Source organism: Apostichopus japonicus, chromosome 15 (assembly GCF_037975245.1).
Source record: "Apostichopus japonicus isolate 1M-3 chromosome 15, ASM3797524v1, whole genome shotgun sequence".
NCBI classification, from domain to species: domain Eukaryota; kingdom Metazoa; phylum Echinodermata; class Holothuroidea; order Aspidochirotida; family Stichopodidae; genus Apostichopus; species Apostichopus japonicus.
In genome coordinates this window covers 16,533,188-16,549,809 of record NC_092575.1, presented here as the reverse complement: position 1 = coordinate 16,549,809, position 16,622 = coordinate 16,533,188, and the positions used below count along the sequence as shown (strand labels likewise).

General features: G+C 38.4%; 1 protein-coding gene across 8 annotated transcripts in view; it reads right to left on the bottom strand.

Annotated features, from left to right (window-relative positions):
* The window catches only part of LOC139980486 (cubilin-like), a 136,409-nt gene extending 119,817 nt beyond the window's left edge, over positions 1-16,592 (bottom strand). For 3 of the 8 annotated variants that reach the window (XM_071992120.1, XM_071992123.1, XM_071992127.1), the window contains exons 1-12: positions 15,569-16,592; positions 11,746-11,930; positions 10,990-11,161; positions 10,264-10,506; positions 9,404-9,572; positions 8,644-8,759; positions 7,770-8,051; positions 6,968-7,048; positions 6,193-6,462; positions 1,273-1,457; positions 853-1,024; positions 265-507 (exon numbers count right to left, since the gene is read on the bottom strand). In XM_071992120.1, coding sequence (XP_071848221.1) covers positions 265-507; positions 853-1,024; positions 1,273-1,457; positions 6,193-6,462; positions 6,968-7,048; positions 7,770-8,051; positions 8,644-8,759; positions 9,404-9,572; positions 10,264-10,506; positions 10,990-11,161; positions 11,746-11,930; positions 15,569-15,644 — 2,194 coding nt within the window. In that variant the 5' untranslated portion in view covers positions 15,645-16,592. The remainder of the gene's footprint in view (positions 1-264; positions 508-852; positions 1,025-1,272; positions 1,458-6,192; positions 6,463-6,967; positions 7,049-7,769; positions 8,052-8,643; positions 8,760-9,403; positions 9,573-10,263; positions 10,507-10,989; positions 11,162-11,745; positions 11,931-15,568) is intronic. The other 5 variants (XM_071992124.1, XM_071992126.1, XM_071992122.1 and 2 more) reach the window with 5 other exon arrangements.
* Positions 16,593-16,622: the final 30 nt, after the last annotated feature.

Genomic DNA, 16,622 nt, shown 5'->3' with positions numbered 1-16,622 from the left:
AGAAGGAGAAGGAGAAGGAGAAGGAGAAGGAGAAGGAGAAGGAGAAGGAGAAGGAGAAGGAGAAGGAGAAGGAGAAGGAGAAGGAGAAGGAGAAGGAGAAGGAGAAGGAGAAGGAGAAGGAGAAGGAGAAGGAGAAGGAGAAGGAGAAGGAGAAGGAGACAGAGGAAAATGAGAAGAAGGAGGAGGACAAGGACAAGGATTTTCCAAAGTAGTTAAGGTGTAATGAGGAGACGTTCTACGTATATAATAATTACTAATACTCACTGTCTATATGGTCGTCAACTAGAATATCGTGGGTATCCCCTTTGATATTTACTCGAGCAATAAACTTCACTTGTATATCAGTGTAATAAAAATAAGCGCTGATCGGGTCAAAGGTCAAAGCGAATGGATGCGTCGATCCTGGCAGTGGAAGGTTTGGAATTCCTTTGATGCTGAATCTGTCGAAACGGACAATTGAAGCAATGTCAGTTCTAACGGCAGCGATGTATTCCGTTCTTGGTTTCACTGTAAGGAGAAAGAAGAACTTTATTCAAGTATATCTGATAAACAACTTCATTGCAGATGAACGAGGTAACATACATAAGTATAATTTATTGACTGTCTTCTCTCTTAAATAAGATGGGTAATGATTTCAGAATAAACTTGACAAAATTCAGTATAACCATGTGTAACGAAAAAGCAATATTATTCGTAATTACGTTATGACTTAATATCTGAGACTTAAGAGAATGCAACAACTTCTACAATTAAATATATTTCTTTAATAAATTGCGGTTCATCCAATTACGTGTGAATAATTACATGTTATAGCTCAATGATAGGCTCTATGTGGCGTCCCGGAATACATACCTTGACTGTACCGAGCACTAAAACCTGTTGCCCCAATTGTGCTATCCGTTTGCATGTGGATTGTCAATTGGTTTGTCGTCGATAGAAAGCGAATCGGATGACTTGGCCAGCGAGGTCCATTATCACAAAATATCGCTGGTTTGAATCCTGACCCGGGCGTGGGATCGGCGATCTAGTAGTAATCGGTGCCGGATTTGGAACAGACAGACGGATAGACGGGAAGACAGAGATATAGAAACAAATCAACAGTAACCAGTAGAATATGGCTTCTCGTAAAGTCGATACGCTTGTCAGGGATTGGATAATAAAATGAACATCCTTGAGAGCTCTTTACATAAAATTAAACAATATCGACGATCAATATATGTTAGCTATCAGGTATTTCAAACGTATTTATTAACCGTGCATGTATATATTTACCGTGATTGAATCGTAGCAATGACCGCCGGTATCTGCTTCAAATTGAACAGCATCAAACGTCAACTCGATGACTTTTCCTTCTGCAGCTTGCAAGTGCCATGTACAGTTAAGATTGGAAGGATACAAATTTGGATATTCAGGCGATGTAAATATCCCCATTGAGTTTGAGAGCGTGACGTCACAGACTGATATCAAAAGAAGTAACAGAGAGAGAGATGCAGTGGGTGGGGTTTAGGTGGGTGCGGGTGACGGTCAAAGGGTAATGGTGAGGGGTTTAGGTGGGTGCGGGTGACGGTCAAGGGGTAATGGTGAGGGGTTAGTGATTTGAATGACAGCGAAGAGTAGAGGGAAATAGCAAGGACGTATGGAGCAGGCATGGTATTTGGAACATTACATGCTGTTGACCGGAGAGGCCCAACGTTGACAACATGAAACAAGTAGTGTTATCTTTATAGGATATAAATCGATAGTTGTATGTATTTGTCATAAATGTAACATTAGCCAAACAGAAAAACAACATATAATGAATGTTTTGAACACACACACGTGCGCGCTCACACATAATCATTTAACAACTAACAATTTGCGAGATTTTAACCGTTTCATGAAGGGAAGAAAGAAGAAACCTTTCTTAAATTGTTGTATCGTTATTAAATGTTAGGTTTGTTCCTTTATTTTTGAAGTCATAACATCTTCCGCCTATTATCATCGTTTCTGCTACAATTTTGTTTGGACTTAAGTTAACGATAAGATCACTAGTATTTTTTCTATTGCTTTTCTGGTTTGAGATATTTATCTTTCAAATATACTAATATCTTTGGAATGCTATTTAAGGTTAAATTGATAGCGAGGTCGTGCTCCTAAATGAAGACTTTCATGTTACTGTTACTCCACTGTTTGATTATTAATTTCTAATAACTCAACCAAAACATGTTCTGTTAAACCTGTTATGAACAAAGATCACATTTGGATGAAATTCGACACTATTCGTCCTAAACAGAATTTGTAATGCATTGTTACATATTATTTATGGCCATCAAATGTTTGTTTCCTGTATTGAGTTTTTTTTTATTGCATCTGTCGAACAGACCCAATACGCTGTGTGTTAGACTAAGTGTACAATCATTTTCATTGTAACAATGCTGTAAAAACTAAAATGTTTTAGGTTTCGTTGAAAAGGGGCAAGAAGAAGAAACCATCTCATGTTCGAGGGGAGGGGTGTTGTCTATTAATAAAACTATTTTAATTAAACCATTGAGTCTTTTAACGCGACTACATTCTAACTGCCTTGTTTGGTCATCTGTTCGCCTGTGACATACTACAAAAATAACCGCCCAAAGTATAATCTACCTCTAATGTGGAAAATACATCCTCTTAAGCAATCAAAAAAAAAAGTTAAATCATGACATAAATCATGAAATATATTCCAAATCATTCAGATTGGACCAAGCTCATATTTGGTGAGTAGGTGTACGTGTGTGGGTGTGTGTGTGTGTGTGTGACGCCTTGCTTGTAGACACGATATCTCAAGAAGGGGAGCTTTAACCAACCTCATATTGGTAAGTAGGTGTATCACATTGTGTGGAAGAAGCCAATTGCTTTTAGGGGAGGTCAAAGATCGTAGGTGTCACTCGGGGTCCAACTGTGGAAACCTTGTTAACGCGATATCTCAAGAAGGGAAGCTTGGATTAATCACATATTTCGTGTGTATGAGAACCACATTTGGGAGAAAAAGCTTTTTGTTTTAAGAGGAGGTCAAACGTCACTTTGGGTCAATTTGTGAACACCTTAATAACACGATAATCTCAAGAAGAAAAGCTTAGATCAGTCTCGTATTTCGTTTGAAGGAGTACCACATTCAGTAAAAGAAGTCGATGGTTTTTTATGGGGATCAAAGTTGATTTGGCTTCACTTAGGTCAAATTGTATAAACAGGACATCTCAAAAAGGGAAGCTTGGACCAATCACATATTTAGTATGTATTTGTGACACGTGAAGTACAAGAAGCCGATGGTTTTTGTGGAGGTCAAATCTCATTTGGAGTAACCAGAGAATCAAATTGTGGAATCCTTGTTTCATAATGTACCGTATCTCCAACCGACCAGCCTATTAGATTACATGTGCGTTACGCCTCATATGAATAGGTGAGGTTGTTGGCAATTGGAAATTAGCTGGTGGGCATCCGTAGATAGCGAAAAAGCAAACTAGCGACCAAAGTACCGTTGGATTAACTGTGTCGCTATATTTACATTGGCACTCTGTACAAGCATGTAAATAAAGGTTTTAACATTGCTTGTACATACAGCGGTAGGTAATATTTGGCGTAAAGGGAAAATGTTTTAAGTAAGAATACCAATAAACCTAAGGTGGCTAAACAGGAGTTATGAGACAAGTTTGCTGTTATTGCTTCTCGGACATTTTGTAAAGATTTACACTCAACAGCAGTTGCGATAGCATCAACCTTATATTTTCATTGCGCGAAAGATCGCTTTCATTTAGGCAATGTAATGGAGTAATAGCGATATTTTTCAGACACCGATCTTCAGTTAAAAGACAAGATACATAAGATAAGTAGGCCTAGCTGGGTTTTTTTCTTGCAATTCTGTGACATGTTTTACTTTATTCATCATTTATTTTTGGTGCACAAAGTTTAATTTTCATACTGCACAGAAACATAATTTTCCAATGTGCAATTACGTAGCACCATGTATCTGCTGAAGTGCCTGACCTGTAATGTAAAGCTGAACTAACACCCAGGTTAGGCACGTTGAATCAGCGTCTGTATACCAAATCACATATTTGATCATGTCCCTCTTTCACCAGGGCAAAGAAGTCTCGACTATCAGGATCTACCGATCAGCGATTGATGCGATCCACACAGGGTTCCATGACGGATGCGCCTTCGGTTCCAACGGAGTTAATGCCGAAGTTATCCGAGGGATGGATAATCATAGACCTGTAACCCGGAAACTCCCGCGTTCATGGAGCGTAAACGGAATTCTCAGGGATATGACTGGTGACCCCTTTGAACCCATGGCTTCTCTACGCCACCTGACGTACAAAACCGTGTTCCCAGTGGCTGCCTCATCATCCAGGAGAAGAAGTCGCCTGTAGGTACACTCCGTGGGGGGGGGGGGTGCATGTACGCTTCGACAATCACACGGCGCTTGTCTGATCCCCGAACAGGCGTTCCTACCGAAGAACCAGACACTGGACTTCGTTCCGGGAGACACCTTCCTCCCTAAGATTTCTCATTTTTACATCAATCAGAGAGGATAAGATGTGGTGTCCAGTTATAGCGCTCCTGTGGTATATTGACAGAACCAGGGCACTACGTACATACCTCACAAATATTAGTCATTAGTCCATCCGCGCCTTACAAATCAGCCTCTAAAGATACGATCATCATATGCATTGTTCAAATGATCCAGCCCCATACACCGGCAGGAGAGAATAAGTGCATACGGTCTTTAAAGCCAGGCGTCCTTCAAAGCCCTTTTCGTAGGGGTCCCCCTAGAGGATATGCTGAAGGCAGCAGCATGGAAGGCACCGTCGACCTTTGTTTCCGCGTATCTGACCGACACCTTGCATCGGAAACGGCTTTTGGGCGTGCAGTGTTGAGAGTTCTTTCGGGTAGGTCCACCCCGTTGGGCCTCCCACCATTGTAGTAGTGCCACTCCGGGCAGATATGGAGTAGGAGACAGCTAAGACAGGAGCGAAGTAATTTCCCAAAGCTTTATTTTACGAGAAGGGACACTTACCTGTATCCCTTCTCCTACTACCACGCTCGGGACCTGCACTTACAAGACTCGACTCGATGGATGAGCGTCATACGAAAACCAACCATACTCGCGACCGGATCTCTGCAGATCATAGGAAGACCCTTCTATCTTGATATATTTGTCACTTGTCACACCTGATCCAAACCAACGGTTTTCCTATGGGGTCGAAGATGTTCTATCGATCCAATTAAATCGCAGAACCAAGACACACAGAGGTGAGTCCAGAACTCCTATACGGGACTCTTTCTATTCTTACTGATGTTTACTATAGTAGTTCATGTGGAGTTGCTGTTGCACATAATACCATACTCATTTCACCTTGTTCCACTTGAGATGGGTCTATCTTGAGAGGCGGACACACTTGACTCTTCTCGCCCTCGACTCCCATGGTAATTGCCGACCCAACCCTTTCCTACCAAATCGCGGGACATGTGAGCCCTGGTGGCACTATGGGGTTGATCCGGAAGGAGGTGGAAGTTTGCGGTGCCCAGGGAGCGAGGGCGCAGTGCTAAAACGTTCCAATGTGTAGTTAGGTAGATGGGGAAGTGTAGATGTGGAGTGGGATACAGGTAACTATCGTCGCTCGTTAATCCCCAAACCAGTCAGTTTTGAGGAATTGTTGGACACTCTTTTATAGCATGACGGAATCACACACAACACCCTATGATCTCAGTTGGGCTAAATTGTAAAGGATATATCCTATAGAAAGTACATATCCATGTACATACGATCACACTTCCTTCGTATAAATCCTTCATAATCAAGAACATTTCCAATGGACATTTTGTAGTAATGGTGTGGATAGTTGTGTGCAATCAACAACTCAGTTGGGACACATTTTATATACTGCGTCTCCGTGCAACGCTTCAAAGCACTCGCGCTGACTGTTTCAGCAGTATGAATCATGTTTCGATGTGACGTACTGGGGGTGAGAGTGGATCAAGTTTTTGGTCTTTTGGCTCATGCTCTATCTGGGGTGACGTTTCTTAAAATGTACCAAATTTCTGTCAAATAAAGGTTAGGAACTATTCATACTAGTAGTACGAGTGCTTTGAAGCATTGTATTAATGGAGAGTGCTATTATAGCATTATTGTCCTAACATGCTGCTTTCAAGATTTGAAACATAACTTGAACTCACCTTCATTTGTCGTCGTTATTGGAGAGAGATCGATATTGAAGGAACACTTTGCCTCGTTCCCTACGTCATCCTCGAAAATATACACAACCGTTGTGTGACCCATATTGAAAGTTGATCCTGGGATATGTGTTCTATTCCGGAAAGGCAAAGCAACTTGGGTTTGTACTCCGTAGATGCGACTCAATGCCGTCGGTTCCTGCCATGAAATTTGCTGCGGTCCTTGCGTGTACATCTGTACATCACTAGGACAACTCAAGATTGAAGGCTTGACTTTTAAGAAAATAGAAAAAAATAAAAAAATGGCGATTGCTTTTCAGTCCGTTCCATTTATTTAACTGAAGTAGTTTCTATGATGAACAATGATTCTCTTCGTGGAAGGAAGTTAATGAATGGGGAATATAAATGTGGCATTAGTTACAATACTCTAAACAATTTTCAAATGTCATTAACATTTACTTAAATACATTTGAACATGTACTCTCCTCTCGTCAGAACCGTCTACCTGCATTCCCCATTTCGCACCGACACCACCACTATCACCAGCGACACCTACACCAACAACAACACCCAATCATTTGGAATGTGCTCAGGAATAAAAGCACAACGCCTGTCGGAACTTAATAATTCATCTGCGTACGGTTGATTTCCAGTTTGATTATCTTACATACAATTACACAGTTTCTGGGATACATCCCGGACCGATAAACTTCACATACAAATTTGAACACGAGTAAGTCGAACATTTCATTGAATGCCAAATTAAAAGTTTGCAAACCTCCAACGCAGACGAACGAGACACCTTCTGGAAAACATAACTCACTACATTGCCCGTTGTCGATAGCACATTGGTGTTGAGCTGCAAGGAGACCCAAAATATAATTGAAAAATTATTTATAGGGATATTTATGTAGCAATGTAATATATTATAGGTGTGTTCTACCTATAGTTACAACTGGAGTATGACCCGAGCGTGAACAACTGAAACGGTCATGGATACGTCAGGTCAATGGCCCTTTAAACTACTCATCTATAAGAATATATGTAAGTCCCTCAACCTACAACTCCATGATTTAACCCCTCCCCCCCCCCCCCGACACTTAAACAAGACATACTTTCGAAACATTTATAAGTTCTAGCGTTTATTGTAAACACATAACAGTTGAATGATTCCGGTTGTTACACTATCAGCGTTTGTTATTCACCTAGTCAAGCCTTTGAGGTGCTATGTCATCGTGACTAGGTGTGAATTCATGACACACTATATTTGGTGTCAACATTTTGTAATGTCAACGGACGAAATATTCCAATTATCAGCTACGACCTGGGAATTCCTCATGCTCCCACCCCCCCCCCCCAACCCCAACTTTGGCATAGGGGACGGGGATTCATGAACCAAAAATATTTTACATTATTGCAGGTTAAGTTTATTCCACTATATTTATATAAATATATATATATATATAAACATATATATATATATATATATATACATATATATATATATGAATCAACTTAACTTGCAATAATGTAAACTATTTTTGGTTCATCTCACCCTCATGCAGGGTTAGTGGTAATACCTGAAATTTCTTGATCAGACCTGTAATAATACAGGCCTTCCAAAGCCAGCGGATCTTCGACACCAATAGAGATACTATTAAAAGTGTTCCCACCTCTTGCGATATAGTATAAAGCTGCATCGATTGCATGAGACCAGAAGAGGGTGAACCTGTCCATAGTGAAACCATGGAAATCTGCAAACAATGGGTCACTATACACTGTTTGACGGTCCGTACCATTCAGGTTTATCCTCTCTAGGTCAGCGGTGTCTCCTAGTGCATTTATCCAATAGAGCACATTGTCTGAAAAACAAAAGAAGGCAATGATATATTTGTTGTAGTTACTATTGGGTCGTGTTTCTGTGAGTAAACACAGACAGATCATTAGTCAATGCAAGATCGCCATTGATCATACTTAGGCACCCTAGTCGGGTGGAGGAAGAGGGACCAATGAGGGTTGGGTTGAGGCGGTGGTACGTGTTAATTTGGTTGGATGAGGTAAGTCCACTAAGTTACTTCCGACAAAATGAACAAAACTTTCTGCACCAGTTATTGAATTTTCTCTAATATATTTCCTCAACCATTTTGTCAGTAATACTATGAAGTTTTTAATGATTATTTATGATCCCTTTTTTCGTCGACATGGCATTATTTAAGCTCTTATTCCCTTGGATGAGAGTTGGGGAGGGATTGGATGAGATGGGTAAGCACAGGGTAAACACTTTTCTAAAATACATGCATTTTTTTTTACTACGTTGGGCAAGATAGATATGGCAAACAATTTTCATTCCAGTGACATTCAGGCAGGGAATGAATCCTAGAATGGCGGCTAATTCCGTAGTCAGCTTCAACCAGGGACTTTTAAGGGCTTTACCAAATCATTGTCTCAACATACCATAAGGATCAATCTGTAATGTCTTCACATCGTTTAATCCATCTACAAGGGCAACCAGCCTTGATCCGTCTGCATTTGATCTCTGTATACTCTGTCTACAATTCCAGAACACTGATCTAAATCATGTAGAGGTGAAAAGGAAAACAGAAATCGAATCGAATCGAATTTCCAGGAGCTCAAAACTATTATAACGAAAAAGTTTACAGTGGCCTCAGATTTGCATACAAATTTACAACGTAATAGCTTTCATGTTCAGAAAATGAAAGCATAGTTTAAACGTTACAAAGTTTCTGGTTGTTTTGTTTCATTATAGCAATAACGGTATTATAGCAATAATGGTATTTCCAAGCCTTGCATTTTCTCTCTAGCTCATCAGAACCTCCGAACTCAAATGATTGTAATTGAAATGCCGGTACAATACCGTTCCACCACTCAGCCTATTGACCTCATTACCCATATAAGAGGATTTCTACCCAAACCTCTGCATCACCCGTCCTACCTAAGCCCTCTTTTCTTCTGTTTGTCTCATTATTCCCATTCACTCTTTTACAGCCATTGCTACCTTTACCCCTCTGCTCAGTTTTTCTTTTTGCAACCCTCCATCCCCAGCAACCATAGCATCACCTGCTCTATAATTCTCTTTTGATTTCATTAACTTTTATTTTATTTGTTGTTCAACGTTCCAAGTAATGACTATGCATGTACAGATTAGGAAGATTACATGGTATAAAGTATGCGAAAATGATACATGAAGGTCTACCTATGATCCAAACTTAATGCAACCGCTCGTGGGGTTTCACACCCTGAGTCTGGTGGAGAGATGTACTTCCTAGATGTGCCGTCGAGTCGTGACACGGACACCTCATTTCGACTAGAATCAGCCCAATACATCAATCCCGTTATATACGCGACTGCTATGCCTGACGGAGCTGTATAGAGATAATGGAAGAACTTACTAAATGAAATATTTAAACTGTACACCAACACTTTGCAAAATTAAAATAGGTAGCACATACTCAGAACAGTAAATAAACAACATGTCCACCAGACATCCAAACGATGATTGTTTGTTTGTTTTTGAAAAAAAATAACAACAAGACAAAAATATGCGAGTTCTTGTTTATTTGTTCCTATGCGTATGGATATTATTTGAGGCCAGCGTCGAAGGATTGTATGACATAACTTCAGCGGCGTTCGTATGGTTTGTTACCATGGGAATGCGGATAAGGTGAATACGAAGGCGAATGCGAATGCGAAGGCGAAGGACAGGGCGAAGTAGTAGAAGTAGTAAGTCGGAGAATAATTAAAAGATTTAGAAGAAGGAGAAGGAGAAGGGGGATGAGAAGGAGAAGGAGAGGGAGAGGTGGAGGTGGAGGTGGAGGTGGAGGTGGAGGTGGAGGTGGAGGTGGAGGTGGAGGTGGAGGTGGAGGTGGAGGTGGAGGTGGAGGTGGAGGTAGAGGGAGAGGGAGAGAGAGAGGTGGAGGGAGGGGTGGAGTGAGAGGGAGAAGGAGAAGGAGAAGGAAAAGAAAAAGGAGAAGGAGAAGGCCTTTGTAACATTGTTTCCAAAGTCATTAAGGTGTAATGAAGAAACGGACATAAAAGATAAATACTAATACTCACTGCCTATATGATCGTCAACGAGAATATCGTGGATGTCCCCTTTGATATTTATTCGAGCAATAAACTTCTCTTGTATATCAGTGTAATAAAAATAAGCGCTGATCGGGTCAAAGGTCAAAGCGAATGGAAACGTCGATCCTGGTAGTGGAATGAGTGGAGATCCTTTCTTGCTGAATCTGTCGAAACGGATAAACGAAGCAATGTCGGTTTCAATGGCAAAGATGTATTCCGTTCTTGGTTGTACTGTTAGGAGAAAAAAATTATTGCAAAATCCAGTCAAACCATGGGCAACGTACAATTCATGAAACAATCTTACTCGTAACTACCTACAAATTTAAGATCTGAGAATTAAGAGAATTCAAACTTCTATATTTAAAATATTTCTTGGCTAAATTGCGGTTTATCCAATTACGTGTAAGTAATTACATGAAATAGTCCAATGATATGTTATTTATACAGAGCATTAAAACATGTTTACTCAACCGTAGGCTATTTGTGATGACCCATCATACATATCTTGACTGTACCGAACACTAAAACCTCATGCCACAACTGTAAGCTATTTGTAATGTCCCAGAATACATATCTCGACTGTACCGAACACTAAAACCTGTTGCCTCAAGTGTAAGCTATTTGTGATAGCCCAGTATACATATCTCGACTGTACCGAACACTAAAACATGTTGCCTCAACTGTAGGTTATTTGTGATGGCACGGAATACATACCTTGACTGTACCGAGCACTAAAACCTGATGCCGCATATATGTTATTTGTTTTCATATGGATCGTCAATTGGTTTGTCGTCGAAAGAAAGCGAATCGGATGACTAGGCCAGCCAGGTCCGTCATTGCAAAATGTCGCTGGGAGGAATTCTGACCCGGGCGTAGGATCAGCGATCTAGTGGTAATCGGTGCCGGATTTGGAACGGACAGACAAATAGACGAGAAGACAGAGATATAGAAACAAATCAACAGTAATCAGTAGAATATGGCCTCTCATAAAGTCAATACGCTCGTCAGGAATTGGATAATAAAAAGAATATAGTTTTTGAGATATTTGTTTAAAAGATTTTCCTTCTATTTATTATGAATCTCACAACATTACGCTACCTAGAAATATCAAAGAAATACATTTCCTAAATTTATTGGTTGAATTATGCGGCATGAAATAATATCAATGTCATTTAAGCTCTTGTAGTTTCGTTTTTGTTTTTAATATCGAATGTTCAGGTCTTAAAACTATAAATTATAAATTATTACTAGTTTAAATAGCAGACAAAATCGGTCTTCCATAATCAGGGTATAAGCGCTGCAGTCGTCAAATGTATCTCTATTGTCGACTAGCCTGTAACGAGAGCACAACTTCAAGATGAAAGCTAATCCTTGAGAGCTCTTAACATGAAAATGTACAATATCGACGATATATATGTTAGCTATGAAGTATTTCAAACGTATTTATTAACAGTGCATGTATATTTTTACCGTGATTGAATCGTAGCATTGACCGTCGGTATCTGCTTCAAGTTGAACATCATCAAACGTCAACTCGATTACTTTCCCTTCTGCAGCTTGCAAGCGCCATGTACAGTCAAGATTAGAAGGATACACATTTGGATATTCAGGCGATGTAAATGTCCCCGTTGAGTTCGAGAGCGTGACGTTACAACCTGAATGTCAAAGGAAGTAACACAGAGAGAGGTGCAGTGGTGAGGTTTAGGTGGGTTCGGGTGACTGTGAAGGTGGCAATGAGGAGGGGTTAGTGATTTTAATGACAGCGTGAAGTAGAGGAAAATAACAAGGATGTATGGAGCTAGATAGGTTATTGGAACATTACTTGCTCTAGACCGGATAGGCCTTACGTTGACAACATGTTATCTGTAGGATGTAAAGCAATGATCCTATACATTTTGCTCTCTTGAACATGAATTTGCCGCACTGAAACAACGTATGATATGTGTTTTTAACGCGCATTTAACTTTCAATAATAAGCGAGATTTTAACCGTTTTATCAAGTGATGAAATCTTTCTTAAATGTGTTTATAGTTATTAAATGTTACGTTTGTTTACCTTAATTTTGAAATCGTAGCAGCTTGCGTCTAATCTCACCGTTCCGGTTTCACTTTCGTTTGGACTTAAGTAAATGATAAGAGACAATAGCATTGTTTCTATAGCTTTTCTGGTTTGTAATGTTCATCTTTATAATATGCTAATATCTCTGGCAAGCTCGTTTAAGGTTGAACTAATAGTGACGTCATGCTCCTAAGTGCAGAACATTCATGTTACTGTTTTTCCACTTTGTTATCAATAAATTCTAATAACTCAACCAAAACATATTCTTTAATCCTGTTATAACCCAAAAATTACATTTGGATGACATTCAACACTCTTTGTCCTTGACAAACTTTGTAATACATTGCAATATATTATTTGTGCTCATCAAAAGTTTGTTTTCTATAATGAGTTTTGTGTTGAATCTGAGGAACTGACATAATGCCCTGTGTGTTAGACTAAGTAGTACCACCACTTTAATTGTAACAACGCTGTAGCAACTAAGATGTTTTAGGTTTCGTTGAAAAGGGGCAAGAAGAAGAAATCATCTCATGGTCGATGGGAGGGGTGTTGTCTATTAATAAAACTATTTTAATTACATCATCGAGTCTTTAACGCGAGCACATTCATACTGCATTTTCCTGCCTTTTGTTTGCCTGTGAATTCTACAACAACAAAAATCACCAAAAGGTATTATCTTCCTCTAAAGTGAAAAAGTACGTAATCTTGATTTAAAAATATAAAAGTTTATTTATGCCATAATTCATGAAATATTCAAAATCATTCAGATGGAAAATGTTTACCTATGAAACCGAAATCAATTTTTATTCTGTTTCTGTTACTTATTGCTTCTCATTTACGAATGATTTGTAAATGTAATTGTTTTTACAGAATCCACAGTTTAGAAATGTAATCTGAATGCGTAACTTACCATGTATAGTCCTCATGTTCAAATGTTTTTTGTTTTTTTTTGTGTTTATCAATTAATTATTTCAAGCAACAAGATGGTGTGATAACGGAACACTCTCAACCAGCTTTTTGACTGTGAACTTTCATTTACTTACTCAGTTTCAAAATAAATTAAAACTGTTAGCCGACTGCTTATACACTAAAGAGCCTGTGTTAGAGAATGTATAATAGTAAGTTGGCTTGACGTTTCGATCCTAGCAGGATCTTCTTCAGAGGCTAAATGACAAGTTACAGTAACAGAAGGGACAAATACACACACAGAATATAGACAGGTCAATAAGCAGGGTGAACGCAAAGAGATAGATGTAAGGGGATTAGTAGACAAGGGATGGAGAGAAGAATGAAAGTAATCACCAGGGGAAGAGGAGAGGAAGGAAATCAACTGTAGAGGGACAAAGAGAGGATTAGGGGAAGGGGGTAGGGAATAAAACTGGAGAAGGACATTAGACTGCCATACTCTTCCCCCAGGTTAAATCTTACACGCTCTCTACGTTTATTGTTATTCTAAAAAAAAAAACTCATGAAAACCAAAACAAGCGCACGATCATCGCTTCCGCGATCGTGCATGTACGTGTTAGCGGTTAAAATAAACCTTGTGTTCTAATTGAATTTTTTTTTATTGTAAGTGTTATTTTATTATAAAATATTATAGATGTCATATAGGAATGTGTACAAACATGTGCCTTAAGATTTTATTTTTTTCTTTATTTTCTGTAGCAGCAAAGGTCCTCACATCTTTGATTCTCGTGCCATTTAACTAGTTGGAGATCAGGTACGGTATGTTATGAACAGAATACAATTGAAGTCTGCAATTTGTCAACCGTGGTTCAATGTAATGACATGCATTTCATACGTTGTAGGTTGATACCGAAGTAGTATGTAGTTTTTCCTGATTCCTTTTTATATAACTTTCTCTAACTGAAAGTAGGCTGGATGGGAATGGTAAACATGTTTATATAAAGAATTCCACATGATGAATTAAATCAGTATATTTTGTAATGAATTAATTAAAGAATTTCAAGTTCATTATTTTTCTAAATCATAAGAACTGAGAAGACCAGAGATGACCAATGGATGACTTTTGGCAGATTTTTATTCTTTTTCTAACTCAAGGTAAAACAAATGAGTGCTAGTTATCTTTCTCTAGGTATTATGGTTTCAAAATATTTACGTTTAAAGTATGTTAAACTTTTGAATTCTCCTTTAAAGGTAAATTGGTGATGGTTTTCCTCTCCATTGCGGTCTTAATGTTAATGTATAACTTCTGACTCACCAAAGATATATATTTGAAAATATATTCTGTTACCATTATATAAAGTATAGAGTACCTATGAATGACATCCGACATCATTTATCAATGACAAGTTCGAAATGTATAACAGGTCATTTGAGGCAATAAAAGTCTTGATTTTTCATTGAGGTTTTTTTTCATCTGAGAAACAGATGTCTTTGTATTAGACTTCATAGTCCAGTTACTTTACCTGATGAACAAAAGCTGTTTAAAGGGTCATTCCTCAAAAGTTAAAAGTGCTATAGAAGTACAACATGGACTAATAGAAGTGGTTAATGGTCTGCAACATACATTAACTAAATTTGCGCCTTTAGAAGACGGAAAGAGAACCTTACCTCTCATTTTCATTTACTATATAGGATCAAAATAACTACAAAATGTGAACCAAACGATTACAATTTTACCAGTATTTTGTGTTTTGCACTCGTGATATTTATCACCGCTAAAAACACATGTTACGTTAAAAAAAAATCTTGTTAGGAAAGCTTTTGTGTTTCAGTAGATATTGTTGATTTTCGTTGATTACCAATTAAGGATTTAAAAAAAAAAAACTTCATCAAGCTTTAATTAAAGTCGGGTGTGAATTCATATCACTAATATCTTGATCGTTTTGTGTGTTTGTTGGATTAAGACCAGTTTAACTTTTAAAAGGTACGGCGATCGTTATTTCATGTGTATCTGTCAATACGTTTTGTATGTTCTCTATAAAATGCTTCAACTAGGCCTATTGTTTGTTTGGTTATTTTTCTTTTCGAATAACTCAGCAACGATTGAAGTGCGGTACCTTTAGGAGGGGAGGGGCGGTAGGAAAAATATATATACCCATACAGTCATTGTTCAAAAATTGTTTCAAAAGATCCTCCCTTCTGCTCCATCAGTAGTTTATATACATATATGGACGGTATATGCTGCGACAAAGAGTAAAAGTCTTGTAAAATTAAAATTAAAATAATCTCAGAAAGGCAACATCCTTTTGCAAGGCTGCGGTAACCTTACCTTCTGCCATGAGCAACTTTCCTCCCAAAAAGAAGAGATATAAGAAAGATGAAGAGAAATTTATTTGGTATTTCATGGTTGAGTTAATCTTGTTATCACTGCTACAGTTGCTCGTTGTGTTGCAGACTCATAAAAAGATTATCTTGTGTTGAACATCCGTATGCCGAAGCCAAAACTAATAGAAAAAAACAAATGGCAGTCTTAATTGACACGATTTCCAAAGCAAAACAACAGAAAATCAAGTTGTTTACAAACCATGGCACGCATCCTCTAACTGACTGTGTATGTAAGTTGTTAGTTACAAACTCTTTCAGCTTAAATCTCTTCCTTGTTGGCTTGGTATGTACCATCGCATTACTAGAAGAAAGTACTAAGGAATGGTCAACGATATTAGCAATTATTAGCATTAAGCAAGTGTGATATAGTGTAGCTTGTAAAAACGATGACGTCATTACCGAATTAATGCACTGTAGATCATTTGAACTTTATATTCGTTACGTGAATGCATCTCAATGTACAAAGAACTCTATCGGTTTCCGCGAAGATTACATGTCAGTGGAAGTCAATAAGAGGCAAACGCTGACACATGTTGTACTTCCCAAGACGAACGCAAAGCATTGGTAAGCTGCATACTTAGTATATGGATCCATCTTAAATGATCACAAGGGCATATATACCATAAATTCCCTTTCTGAAAGATTTATATAACGAAGGCTACTTGAGGTCAAAGTGAGGTCAAATTTTGAAAATGTTCTAAAAAACGATAAAAACTCCAGAAGGGAAGCTTGAATGTGCTTCACACATTGCGTTTAGATTGAACTTGTTAAGTTCAAGAATGATATTGCTTTCTAGGTAGTTAAAAGGTCATTCGAGTTCATCAGCGGTGATAGTCTGAAATCTTTCTAAATCATCAATAACTCAAAAAAAAAGTATAATTCGACATAAAGAACTTCTCACTGGGTATTTGAAGCCATTTTATTGGACACATTATGTGCGAAAGTTTACATAAAAAGTGATCTTATAGAAAATGTGGCAAAGAATAACTACAAAGCCA